Source organism: Bombina bombina, chromosome 6 (assembly GCF_027579735.1).
Source record: "Bombina bombina isolate aBomBom1 chromosome 6, aBomBom1.pri, whole genome shotgun sequence".
Lineage (NCBI taxonomy): Eukaryota > Metazoa > Chordata > Amphibia > Anura > Bombinatoridae > Bombina > Bombina bombina.
In genome coordinates, this window is record NC_069504.1 from 503,111,211 (window position 1) to 503,125,788 (window position 14,578).

General features: G+C 39.9%; 1 protein-coding gene across 3 annotated transcripts in view; it reads right to left on the reverse strand.

Annotated features, from left to right (window-relative positions):
- Positions 1-14,578, reverse strand: part of SNX22 (sorting nexin 22) — a 173,644-nt gene that overhangs the window by 81,614 nt on the left and 77,452 nt on the right. For all 3 annotated transcript variants that reach the window (XM_053717382.1, XM_053717380.1, XM_053717381.1), the window contains exon 3: positions 905-1,009. In XM_053717382.1, the coding sequence (XP_053573357.1) occupies positions 905-1,009 (105 nt within the window). The remainder of the gene's footprint in view (positions 1-904; positions 1,010-14,578) is intronic.

A 14,578-nucleotide genomic window follows, 5' to 3' on the forward strand; every position in this document is an offset into this window, starting at 1 on the left:
CTGATTTTAACTGACCTTACACAGAAATCCTGAACCTGTTAATTTACAAGGTTCAAAATATTGTAAGAAGTTCCAAACCTCACAGTATAGAATAAGATTTGCCTTTGACAAATTTATATAACTGTAAAAAAAAAATGTTTATAACCCAATCAGTAGTGACTGTTTCCTCTCAGGACCAGCAGTTGTTCGTGCACCCCTATAGGTACTTAAAGGGACAGTCTAGTATAAATTAAACTTTCATTATTCAGATAGGACTTTTAATTTTAGTCAACTTTCCAATTTACTTTTATCATCAAATTTGCTTTTTCTCTTTGTATTCTTAGTTTAAACTAAACATAGGTAGGCTCATATGCTAATTTCTAAGCCTTTGAAGGCTGCCTCTTATCACATGCTTTTTAAATCTCTTTTCAACACAAAGAGACAGAAAGTACATGTGGGCCATATAGATAACACTGTGTTCAGGCACAGAAAGTTATTTAAGATTTAGCACAAAACAATGCTAAATTTAAGACAATAGATAATAAACAGTCACAGGCATGTGATCAGGGGGCTGGAAGAAGGTTCCCAGATACAAGGTAATCACAGAGGTAAAAAGTACATTAATATAACTGTGTTGGTTGTGCAAAACTGGGGAATGGGTAATAAAGGGATTATCTATATTTTAAAACAATAACAATTCTATGGTAGACTGTCCCTTTAAACTATGTGTTTACCATAGCAACAAAAGCTCTATACTTCATATGCAACATAATTAAGTATTGGCTCACTAAAAGATCAAGTATTCTACAAACAACATGCTTTTCTAAAAATAATGATCATTACTCAGATCGATTCATCATTTGTTACATAGACAATGAGCTTAATGTCACGTAGTGCTTTGAAAGCCTTGGCAGATTTTTTTCACCTGTATATATGCCTCTAATCCCTGACGGCGCTGCTCTTGAACGCGGGATATCCAGTTTGGTACTCGTTTTGGTGGGAAGTCTGGGACTTTACAGGTCTTCTTGAGCTGTGTAAACACAATAAGACAAACATAAAAGAATAAGAAACCCAAAAATGTTTTTTGTGGTTCAGACAGAGAATACAATTAAAAAAAAAAAAAAAAAAGTTTCCAATTTACTTTGCTTCATTCTCATGATATTCTGTGTTGAAGAGATACCTAGGTAGGCATCTGAAGCACTACATGGCAGGAAATAGTGCTGTCCTGCATGCTCTGTCTGAATCGTGAAAAAAAAAGTATGTGCATGAATCCCTCTTCATAGTTGCGTGTTCAGCACAGCAGTTGAATTTGCACGTTTTTACAATTTTATTTAATATTTATCCTAACACAAGTTTGCTATGCACTCAGGGGCAGACTGGGCCCCCAGGCTGCCCTAAATCATGTGAAAAACAGCTGCTGCTTTTTTTTTTTATTAGTGTAATTTTAATAGCAGCCAGCAGGGGGAGCAGCTGTACATACCTAAGCAGCAGTGGAGCAGCCTTTCTCTCTATGGCACTGACAGGCCATGTGCTGAGGGCGGGGGAAGGCCAGGCTTTCCCTAGTCAAACAGAGCGCAGTCTCAATGAATGGAGAGGGAAAGGCTGCCTGCATCAGTGTGAGCTGCTAGAAGCATGTGTGGCCACCTCTACTAACTGATATAGCTGAGATTCACCTGGGCAGCTTCCAGCCAACAACTCAACAGTAATACATAAATGTGCTCTCAGCAAGCGTGTGGGGTTTCTTCAGGGCTGCAGTAAGATCTTCATGTATAATACAGCTAATACTGTGCAGTGTGCAGCTTTTATTTTAGCTGAAGCCTTGGGATAAGCCATTTCAGTTTATGTTGTACTAGTGGGAAAGCCTGCCCAGAGGGGAGTCTATTGTGGTGACGGAACCACCAAACCACCCTGCCATTTTTGGAAGGGCAGTCTATTGTGGTGAGGGAACCACCCTGCCATTTTCGGAATCCACCTGGATACAGCTTATGCTGCATCCAGGTGGATCCCGAAAAAGGCAAGGTGGTTAAAGAATCCATCCAGATGGATTCTTTCACCACCCCTTTTGCTCTCTCTTCCCCCTCTCTTTTGCTCTCTCTCCCCCTCTCTTATGCTCTCTCTCTCCCCCCTCTCTTATGCTCTCTCTCTCCCCCCTCTCTTTTGCTCTCTCTCCCCCCTATCTTTTGCTCTCTCTCCCCCTCTCTTTCTTCAGGGCTACAGTGAGATCTTAATGTATAATACAGCTAATACTGTGCAGTTTTTATTTCAGCTGAAGCCTTGGGATAAGCCATTTCAGTTTATGTTGTACTAGTGTGAAAGACTGCCCAGAGGGCAGTCTATTTTGGTGACAGAACCACCCTGCCATTTTCGGAAGGGCAGTCTATTGTGGTGACGGAAAATTTTCAAAAAAGGCAGGGTGGTGGAAGAATCCATCCAGGTGGATTCTTTCACCACCCCTTTTGCTCTCTCCTCCCTCTTTTGCTCTCTCTCTCTCCTCTCTTTTGCTCTCTCTCTCTCCCCTCTCTTTTGCTTTCCCTTCCCCCTCTCTTATTCTCTCTCTCTCTCCCCCCCCCCCTCTCTTTTGCTCTCTCTTCCCCCTCCTATGCTCTCTCTCTCCCCCCTCTTTTGCTCTCTCTCTCTCCCCTCTCTTTTGCTCTCTCTCTCTCTCCCCTCTCTTTTGTTCTCTCTCTCTCTCCCCTCTCTTTTGTTCTCTCTCCCCTCTCTTTTGCTCTCTCTCTCCCCCCTCTCTTTTGTTCTCTCTCTTTCTCCCCTCTCTTTCCATCTCTCTCTCCCCTCTCTTTTGCCCTCTCTCTACCCTCTCTTTTGCTCTCTCTCTATCCCCTCTCTTTTAATAATTTTAATAGCAGCCAGCAGGGGGAGCAGCTGTACATACCTAAGCAGAAGTGGAGCAGCCTTTCTCTCTATGGTACTGACAGGCCATGTGCTGCGGGCGGGGGAAGGCCAGACTTTCCCTAGTCAAACAGAGCGCAGTCTCAATGAATGGAGAGGGAAAGGCTGCCTGCATCAGTGTGAGCTGCTAGAAGCATGTGTGGCCACCTCTACTAACTGATATAGCTGAGATTCACCTGGGCAGCTTCCAGCCAACAACTCAACAGTAATACATAAATGTGCTCTCAGCAAGCGTGTGGGGTTTCTTCAGGGCTGCAGTAAGATCTTCATGTATAATACAGCTAATACTGTGCAATGTGCAGCTTTTATTTTAGCTGAAGCCTTGGGATAAGCCATTTCAGTTTATGTTGTACTAGTGGGAAAGACTGCCCAGAGGGCAGTCTATTTTGGTGACAGAACCACCCTGCCATTTTCGGAAGGGCAGTTTATTGTGGTGACGGAAAATTTTCAAAAAAGGCAGAGTGGTGAAAGAATCCATCCAGGTGGATTCTTTCACCACCCCTTTTGCTCTCTCTCCTCCCTCTTTTGCTCTCTCTCTCCTCTCTTTTGCTCTCTCTCTCCCCTCTCTTTTGCTTTCCCTTCCCCCTCTCTTATGCTCTCTCTCTCCCCCCTCTCTTTTGCTCTCTCTTCCCCCTCCTATGCTCTCTCTCTCCCCCTCTTTTGCTCTCTCTCTCTCCCCTCTCTTTTGCTCTCTCTCCCCTCTCTTTTGCTCTCTCTCTCCCCCCTCTCTTTTGTTCTCCCTCTTTCTCCCCTCTCTTTCCATCTCTCTCTCCCCTCTCTTTTGACCTCTCTCTCTCCCTTCTCTTTTGCCCTCTCTCTCCCCTCTCTTTTGCTCTCCCTCTCTCCTCTCTTTTGCTCTCTCTCTCCCCTCTCTTTTGCTCTCTCTCTCCCCTCTCTTTTGCTCTCTCCCCTCTCTTTTGCTCTCTCCCCTCTCTTTTGATCTCTCTCTCCCCTCTCTTTTGCTCTCTCTCCCCTCGCTTTTGCTCTCTCTCTCTTTTGCTCTCTCTCTCTTTTGCTCTCTCTCTCCCCTCTGTTTTGCACTCTCTCTCCCCTCTGTTTTGCTCTCTCTCTCCCCTCTCTTTTGCTCTCCCTCTCCCCCACCCTCTCTTTTTCTCTCCCTCTCCCCCACCCTCTCTTTTTCTCTCCCTCTCCCCCACCCTCTCTTTTTCTCTCTATCCCCTCTCTCTTGCTCTCTCTCTCCCCTCTCTTTTGCTCTCTCTCTCCCTGATTTTTTTTTTTTATTAGGTCATTCCCTCTCCCTCCTCTTCCCTGCTGAGCTGCCCACACCTCCCGCTGGCACCAGTAGAAGATAGTTACAGACGTTGACACACACAGTGTCACCGTCTGTAACGATCAGGCATCTGGCCTCATATGGAGGTGGATCACTGATCACGCTCCGGCTCCATATGCGGCAGATGCCTAAAGCTTCAGGAGCTCCAGCTATTAGCTGCTATGTTACAGCTGAGAGTTGGAGCTCCTGAAGCTGTCTCGCACTGAGGTGGCTGCGTGCGCATCCAACATTCCTTTCAGAATGCGTGCGCAACTGCCGACAGCAACGAACGCATTACAAACGCGATTATAGTTTAGATAAATATCTGGGTCTCCTACATAGGAAAATAATAAAACATATTTTTTTACCATTCACAGCAGCAGTATTTGTCACCTATGCATTGCTTTACTGTGTGATATTTTTTTTTTAACTGTAGATAACAGTCCCTTGTTAGGCTGCACATGTACATTTATATACAATTCTGCAATGGGAGTGTATGTGTACCCCAGGGCTAGTGAGCAGGGCTGCATGGAAATATGGAAGCATATTATCTTTTAAAAGCATTTGTGTTAGTGTTAATTCAAATAAGCTGTGCCTGTGCTGTTTTTTTTTCTAAGTTATTCATGTCTTGGTTTCTAGGAGGAATTAGCTAAAAACAGGCTTCAGATAGAGCACACAATTTTAAACAACTTCCCAATTTACTTTTATTATCTAATTTGCTTAGTTTTCTTGGTATCCTTTGCTGAAAAAAAAATACCCAGGTAAGCTTAGGATCTGGGAGCTAGCTGCTTATTGGTGGCTGCACATATATATCTAATGTCATTGGCTTAACAATGTGTTCAGCTAGCTCCTGGTAGTACATTGCTGCTCCTTCAATAAAGGATACCAAGAAAATGAAGCAACATTGATAATAAAAGTTATTAAAAATGTATGCTCTATCTGAATCTTAAAAGAAAAAAAATGGGTTTTATGTCCCTTTAAGTTAATAAACATGTGCATACATTGTGGAGCTTTTGATTGCATTTCCATTCTTGCAGTTTTATTAATCTGTAACTTTAAGGGACATGAAACCCAATGTTGTTGGTTTTTTTTCATGATTCAGATAGAGCATACAGTTTAAAAAAAACATTCCGGTTGACTTACAGTATTTTATCAAATTTGCTTCATTTTCTTGGTATCTTTTCTTGAAGGGGCAGCATTGCTCTACTGGGAGCTAGATAAACACATCAGGTGAGACAATGACAAGGAGCATATTAATGCAGCCACCAATCAGCTGCTATCTCCAAGTAGTGCATTTCTGCTCCTGAACAAGCACGTAAGCATACACGAGCCCAGCTGCTTTATAGATCACCTTCATGAGAGCTGAATTGCAACAGTGCAACTCTTGGTAGAGCCCCCTACCCATTTGTCTCTTAAAAATGCATATTATACCTATGTTTATAGGGCTGCAGAATATGTTGTTGCTCTACAAATAACAAATAATAATAAATTATACCAAGAGAACAAAGCAAATTTGACAATATAAGTAAATTGCAAAGTTGTTTAAAATTGTAAACTCTATCTGAATTGTGAAAGAAAAAAAATGGGTTTCATGTCCCTTTCAGTGTATTAAGATTAAACTAAAGGATTCTTGTTTACTTTATGTAAATTAAAAAAATATTAGAAAGTCTTTTCTTTTCCCTTTGCTAGAGTCTACCTTGACATGGTGGCAGGCTTGATATTTTTGGCCAAAATTTCTAGTGGCCCTGCGTATAATCCAGCACTATGGTGCCAACCTCGGGTGGCAGCGCTGGTGTGGGATGCAGTGAGTACTTTGTATGTATATTCATATATTATATTATTTACGGTTTATTAGGTTAGAATACATGTGGGGCTCCTCTTTGTGTCTCATTGGCATCCGGTGATTGTAGCATTCAAGGTGTTAATACGAGAGATCAGTAATTTAAATAGGAAAGCAACATGGTGTACATGAGGGCTGCACACACTCTATCCAGCATGCAAAATAATAGGTAACGTGTGATCGCTCTAACTGTAGGCTTATTTAGTTTAGAAGAAATTTTAGATTTTTTATTTAGTTGTTAATCCGGTGTGTACAGACCTTCAATTCTACCAGCCTACATGGTCACCGTATTTTTAAAGAGGCAATGAATTTGCTAAAAAATAACATTTTAAAAAAAAATCAGTGGTTTAAAATCATTGCAGAAAAAACTGTTTAAAAGCTTTCCTTTAACCCCTGGAAAAAATCCCCTGGCTGGCACATTCCACCAGCCCACATTTTTTAAGGAATGTAAACACTTTTGAGATTGCAATACAACATTTTAAATAAAGTCTAGTAAAACACCTTTACAATAAACTTTCATTATTTTGCACCCTTTTCTGCAATTAGACTTTGAAAACTAAGTTTTTTCTAATTCCAAGAATTGGGAGTGAACATGCACTCTCTCTGTTCCCATTAATTGCACTGAGGAAATCAATACAATCTCTTCCAATAGAGGGCGCTAATCAAAAGATTTTATTTTATATATATATAAAGGAATGAATAGAATATCAATACAATAACTCAATATAGATATATAAAAATATAAACAATTGTCAAATTATTCAGTTGGTAATGAGTGTATTTAAAATAAGGTTGAATGATAAAACGTCTGTAAAAAGGAAATAAACTTTCCAATCAATGGGTAAACACCCACTTATTGAATTTATGCAAACCTCATAAATATAAACAGCATAGATTAGGCTTACCATAATTTTTAGAGGTGAAACTGGGACCACCTGGTGCGGTGCCAGTGGGGGTGTGGTCAGGAGTGTGGTCAAGGGGGCGTGGCAATTACCGGTCCTTTTAAAGTAGTAGCTTTTATGTGTGTAATGTTTTGTGGATGCTCTACCCTTCCTCGGTCAAACAAGTGAATCACACAGTTTAAATAGACCATAACACCACCCCCAAGTGAAAAAGGCACCATTATGTTGTCATGGCAAATAAATCATTAATCTAAATCTCAGATTCTAAATAATGCCAAACATCAAGCATAATTATCCCTTTCATAATTATCAATTTCACAATTTAATATCTGCAGTGTAATATGTGTTTTATGTGTCTAATTAAGGAACAGAGCATAATACTGATAAGGCATAAATACAACATTGAATGAAATAAGTAAAAAAGAAACACGTACCTGCTAAAGCTGTTTAAGAGGCTACTCTATACCATAATGCAGGAAGATTATAGCCAAAATGCTATTCTGCATGAAGTAAAGCAAGATCCAGGCCAAAAATCTTGCCTGTCTGCACTTCCTAGTCATACCCATATGATTCCCCTAAAGGTGTATTACCGGCAATGTCACCAGGGGTCGGGGGGTGTTACATTCTTAGAAAAATAAACCAAGTAGTACTACAACATTCAAAAAACCCTATGCTGCTCACTCAGCCTGTATTACTAAATGTAAACTTTGAAGGACACGAACGTTAAGCTAAGCAGGGCTGTATGTAACAAAGTACCAGCATCCAACTATGCTGGAGAGCCACAGTCCAGTCATTTTGAATAATGTGTCTGAGTTTCAGGTGGGCTGAAACCCGGACACACGATTTGAAACCTGGAGGTGGCAACCCTACTGGGACAGAATGAACAACTGGGTGGGACACTGGGACAGCGCCTCCAAACCGGGACAATCCCAGTAAAAGTGGGACTTCTGGTAAGCCTAAGCATAGTCCCAACATATGTAATGTCTGAAGTATCCAAGGGTTATTTCAAACTTTTCTTCCAATTGGAGGATACCTCTGAGAATCCAAACAAGTGCAGCACTCTCTTTAAACCTTGGTGACAGATAATCTAGTACAGAAATACAAAAAACATAGAGAGGCGCATGTGTGTATCAATAGTAAAATGGTGTGGGATAATTGCAGATAAACCCCTGTGTCAGGGTACTCACATTTCCCAGGAGCACTCAGACAATGCTATTAGGTGCAGGCTGGATATTTTTACAGCAACCCAGCTTACTGTTCTGTCGAGTGCAAACACTCCCAAATGTGAATACCCAGGAAAGCAGGATAGCAGGGGCTCAATTCAGCAATCACAAGAGCACACAGCTGCAGGGTTTCCAGCAGCTTATTACTTCCAGTGGAAGTGATTGGTAAAGGATAGGCGAGGCAGGTTCCAGTTAAAAAGGTTCAGCAACCAATTTATTATAAAAACCATAAAAGCTATTTAAAAACAGGAACCAAAACTAGGTGGGATATAGTGAAAGACCCCCCTAAAAAAATGCTACGCGTTTCTCAGAGCTTCAAATGCTGTTTCATCAGGCATACAAAATAGGGCTATGATTAGCTTTAAATACATGCTTTACTAAACCTTTACCAATCAGAATAAACATAAAAAGCACATGAGAACCACCCTCACACACAAGGGAGTGGTCTCTTCAAACTATCTGTTCCCAGTTGGCTTCAGTAAAGGTTATTCCTGCTTTGGCCTGCGGTGGGTCCTGCTGGCTATGGGTCCTGCTGTGGCATGTGGTGGGTTCTGCTGGCTATGGGTCCTGCAGTGGGTCATGCTTGGCCTGTGGTGGGTCCTTCTGGCTGTAGGTCCTACTGGCTGTGGCCTGCAGTGGGTCCTGCTGGCTGTGGGTCCTGTGGCTGTGAGCTGATTAGTTGGTGCAATGGGCCACTTGACTGGATTTGCCCCCCCCCCCCAGGCCTAAGGTTGCCAGCCCTCCCCTGCTAGACATATTTCTGTGCACATCACAATACAGTCACATGCCTAAGCTAACTTCATACATAAAAGTCTCATTATTGCTGAGACATGCCCATACTAATGAAAACTCATGTTCAGATTCATACATCAGATTTTATTGTTGTCAATATTTTTTTCTGTGTCTAGAGGAAGCGATTATGGGCTGAACAGAGAAATAATAGTCATGCAATGAATATACTGTATTATCACTTTAGGCAAGTATGTTTGTGTGATCTGAGGCAGCATTCCAATAGTCTTTATTAACCCCTTCATTGCTAAGCCTTTTTCACATTCCCCTGCTAAGCCAATTATAAGCTTTATTTATTAATTTTATTTTTTTGCTGCTTAAATTTAAACACTATTTATATCTTATTTTAGTGAGTAAACCACACAAATTATATTTTATATTTCATTCAAACAGATATATTTGTTAGGATTGGAAATAGCCAGCTCACCAGTTACTGTTATCAAGGGTCTCCATGGTTTTGGGAGCTGTAATAAAAACTAAGAGACAAGTATGCAATACTAAAAGAGAATACAATTTAAATTACAGTTAAAACACCACAAAAAGATTTTCTTTAAAACATTTTGTTATGAATATCATGCGCTGCCTGTCACATTCACTCTCTCCATTACAGAGAGCGTCATTACTTTCTATGTGAGGCAGCTGGCTACTTGCTGTGACTTTCATATTCAGCCCCTTTCTTAAAGAATTGAGTGAGAGCTCTGTGAGCAAAGGTCAGCCTAATGCTTTCACTCAATGCCCACAGAGAAAGCCAGTGGGGACTGTGGAAGTAAATATCCTTCTACTGTCTATTTATCAAATACATCTCTGGTACACAGACCTATGCAGGTCACTATAATGGAGTTGCCACAAATACAACACACAGCAGATTTCCTATCTACTACATTTTATAATCCTGATAACATTCACACTGCTAATTTATAGGGACATTTGTTGTGTGTCAGTCTTTATATCATAGAAGCTCCTTATTACTACTGGTCTCCATGAACAGCCATCAAGGTGTGTCTGATCCCAACCCCTATAGCACTAGTACCTGTATTATATAGGTGCCAGATGGTATTATAGATATTTAACACTAACATAGCCCTGTCTGCACCCCAATAACCCCCTAACACACCAAAAGACCCACTTAAAGGGATATGATACCCAAATGTTGAAACACTTGAAAGTGATGCAGCATAGCTGTAAAAAGCTGACTAGAAAATATCACCTTAACATCTCTATGTAAAAAAGAAAGATATTTTTCCTCAAAAGTTCCTCAGTAGCCACATCCCATTGTAAAGGACTTCTAAGCAGCAAATCAGTATGTCTGTCCCAGGACAGCTAAGGAATTGAGCCTTGTGCACTCTCATGTTATTTCCCTATTCAGTTTAAGGAAGTTTACTATGAAATCTCATGAGATCACAGTAAATCTAATCAGCCAATAGAATGCAAGCTCAATCCTATTGGCTGATTGGATCAGCCAATAGGATTTTTTCTACCTTAATTCCGATTGGCTTATAGAATTCTATCAGCCAATCGGAATTGAAGGGACGCCATCTTGGATAACGTCACTTAAAGGTACCGTCATTTAGTGTTAGTCATCGGAAGGAAGAGGATGCTCCACGTCAGATGGCTTGAAGATGGACCCGCTCCGCTCTGGATGGATGAAGATAGAAGATGCCGCCTGGAGGACCTCTTCTGCCCGGATATTATGAAGACTTCGGACCCTCTGGAGGACCACTTCTGCCCGGTTGGGTGAGGACGTCTCAAGGTAGGGTGATCTTCAAGGGGGTAGTGTTAGGTTTTATTAAGGGGGGATTGGGTGGGTTTTAGAGTAGGGTTGGGTCTGTGGGTGGTGGGTTGTAATGTTTATTTTATAGGTAAGTATTCAGTTTTAAATAGGAATAATTTATTTAATTGTAGTAATTTTATTTAGATTTATTTAAATTATATTTAAGTTAGGGGGGTGTTAGGGTTAGACTTAGATTTTGGGGTTAATAAATTTAATATAGTTGCGGTGACGTTGGGGGCGGCAGATTAGGGGTTAATAAATGTAGGTAGGTGTTGGCGATGTTAGGGACGGCAGTTTAGGGGTTAATAAAATTTAACTAATGTTTGCGAGGCGGGAGTGCGGCGGTTTAGGGGTTAATATATTTATTGAAGTGGCGGCAATGTCCGGTCGGCAGCTTAGGGGTTAAAAAATTTATTTAAGTGTTTGCGATGTGGGGGGGCCCTCGGTTTAGGGGTTAATAGGTAGTTTATGGGTGTACTTTTTATCACTTTAGTTAAGAGTTTTATGTTACGGCGTTAGCCCATAAAACTCTTAACTACTGACTTTTAAATGCGGTAGGAGTCTTGACAGGAGAGGGTGTACCGCTCACTTTTTCCAAGACTCGTAATACTGGCATTAGGCAAATCCCATTAAAAAGATAGGATACGCAATTGACGTAAGTGGATTTGCGGTATGCTCGAGTCGCGGAAAAAAAGTGAGCGGTACACCTGTACCTGCAAGACTCGTAATACCAGCGGGCGTTAAAAAGCAGCGTTGGGACCTCTCAACGCTGCTTTTTAAGGCTAACGCAAGACTCGTAATCTAGGCGAAGGTGTCTGCAGGAATAGGTGCAAACTACAGTAACAGTCACAGAATACTGTTGCTATTATGTTCTAGCAGCTGCCATAAAAAGTATTAGCTGCGTATTTAGCGTGATGACAAACTACCATAGACAGTGACATATATGTTATTCTGCAGCTCTTTCACTATTGAGAGCAAGTTATATAGGATCTAGGCAATAGCACTTTACAATGACTTTGGAAGGATAACTTTATGCATTGATACCAAATAAAATATTGAGACAGATAAGCAGTTTTAGGATGCAGCAGGAAATGTTTCTATATTCTAACAGCTTATGTTTGTATAACTCTAAGGGCTTTTTCAACTAGTGCTTGACCATATATGTAGTTTTGGTAAATCCATTATATTCCAACGTCTCATAAATAACTTAGTAACCATTGGCAGTTTGGCATAGTTTTTATATTACAACCCAGCCAAGCCAAAGCTATTTTACTGTAAACTAATAGTTCCTTATATAAAAAAAAACTGTGGTCTAAGTGTATCTTTGACAAGAAGATCATAATATTTGTAAATGTTTCCTTATTAACCCTTTAAGGACACAGCTTTCAGTTTGCTTAATTGTTTTATAATGGAAAAATTCCGTCATATGTCCTTAAGAGGTTAATTTTCTAACAGCCAGGTGCAGTTAGAAACGACAAAAACAAGATGAAGCTGTAGCTATAAGACCTGTTATGAGAAGAAAATACTTTTTGAAAACAAATATATAGTAAAAAAAAAAAAAAAAAAATCTTAAATACACCATATGTGAGCCAGAAATATTTTATTACATTTCTTGGTATAAAGTGATTTTGTGTTATTGTTATTATCTAATATTCTCATGTATTGCTTATAGACAGTATCCTCTATATCCAGTGACAGGAAACTGAGACATTCCTGTAAATAAAAATGACAAATGTGTCAGTAAATTCTGTTTGGGGTCTGTGGGAATTCCGTGCAACTCATGGTGTAAGTAATTACCAAAAAGAGGACTCTGAGTCAAAGTGTTTTCAAAACTTACCATCAAAGGAGAAATGAAAGGATTACTCTACGGCCTCAAAGTACTGTAACCCTTTGATGATATAACATTGTGTAACATACCCGAAAACAAAAGCTCTGAAAGCCACGAGCAATAGCTCTTTTGTTTCTCTCACGTAGCTATGGAGATAAAATAGGAAACGTACAAAGAAAGGAGCAAGTCTATTATATAAATAAATTATTTAAGGAACTTGTTCCTCAATGTTGATTTTAAAACATAACAAAACTCTCTCTCTTCCTCTTTTTCTTTTTTTTTTCTTTTTACAAAACCCTAAAAATATACAGATAATGCTCACTAGACATTTATTGTTATTTTACCTACTGATTTGCTTTCTTTGACGTATTTGCACATTTCTATTAATCGTCTTAATGTATGGACAAAATATCTTCTCTTTTTCTCTGCTTTGTCCATTTATGGCTCATAAGAATACAGTTGCTTAAAGAGACAGTCTACACCATAATTCTAATGTTTTAAAATATAGATAATCCCTTTTATTACCCATTCCCTAGTTTTGCATAACCAACACAGCTCTATAAATACACTTTTTACCTCTGTGATTACCTTGTATCTAAGCCTCTGCAGACTGCCCCCTTATTTCATTTCTTTTGACAAACTTGCTTTTTAGTCAGTTAGTGCTTCACGTGTGTGAGTTCAATGTTATCTATATGAAACACATGAACGAATGCCCTCTAGTGGTTGGAAAAACTGTCAAAATGCATTCAGATAAGAGGCGGCCTTCATGGTCTAAGAAATTAGCATATAAACTTCCTAGGTTTAGCTTTCAACAAAGAATACCAAAAGAACAAAGCAAAATCGGTGATAAAATTAAATTGGAAAGTTGTTTAAAATGACATGGCCTATCTGAATCATGAAAGTTTATTTTGGACTAGACTGTCCCTTTAAACAAGGCCAGATTGGCCCACCAGGGTACCAGGAGATTTCTAATTTTCTAGGGCTGCTTTTTATTCCCAGTCTGACCCTGTGTTTAAATTACGGTGACTTATAGTAAAAAACTGGTTTACAACATGTTTGTTCTAGAACAATCAAGCATACCACTCTCTCCAAATGAACTCCCTTCCACACTTCCCAAACACTTATTTATATCAATGATATTATGAAATTTGCTTTGTTCCTAATGTATTCTTTGTTGAAGAGATGCCTAGGTAGTTGTCTGGAGCACTACATGGCAGGGAATAGTGCTGCCATCTAGTGCCCTTACAAATGGATAATATTCTTTCAAAACTACTGCCATATAGTGCTCCAGACACATGCACGCTCCTGAGATTATATCCTGCTTTTCAATGAAAGATACCAAGAGAACAAGGAAAATATGATAATAGAAGCAAATTAAAAAGCTGTTTAAAATTCCATGCTCTATCTGATTCATGAAATGATAATTTTGGGTTTCATGTCCATTTAATATGTGAGAATGCTCAAATGGATCATTAAATGCAACAGAATCATCCAAAGTGAAGCTAATTAGATACTTTTGCAAATAGGGCTTTGACAGCAATAGCCTTATGTGGGTGATCTATAGCAAATGACTGTAGAAATTAATATAACTGAGCCAGTTTATAATGGATTAGTAAATGCTTCTTGGCTTTTCTCAAAACAAACTAGAGTGCCTATAACCTGGTAGGAGAAAACATAATTTATGCTTACCTGATAAATTCCTTTCTCCTGTAGTGTAGTCAGTCCACGGGTCATCCATTACTTATGGAATATTTCTCTTCCTAACAGGAAACTGCAAGAGAATTACCCAGCAGAGCTTGCTATATAGCTCCTCCCCTCACCTGTCATACTCAGTCATTCGACCAAGCATACGAGAAAGGAGGAACCATAGGGTACAGTGGTGACTGGAGTTTAATTAAAATTTAGACCTGCCGTAAAAACAGGGCGGGCCGTGGACTGACTACACTACAGGAGAAAGGAATTTATCAGGTAAGCATAAATTATGTTTTCTCCTGTTAAGTGTAGTCAGTCCACGGGTCATCCATTACTTATGGAATACCAATACCAAAGCTAAAGTACACGGATGAAGG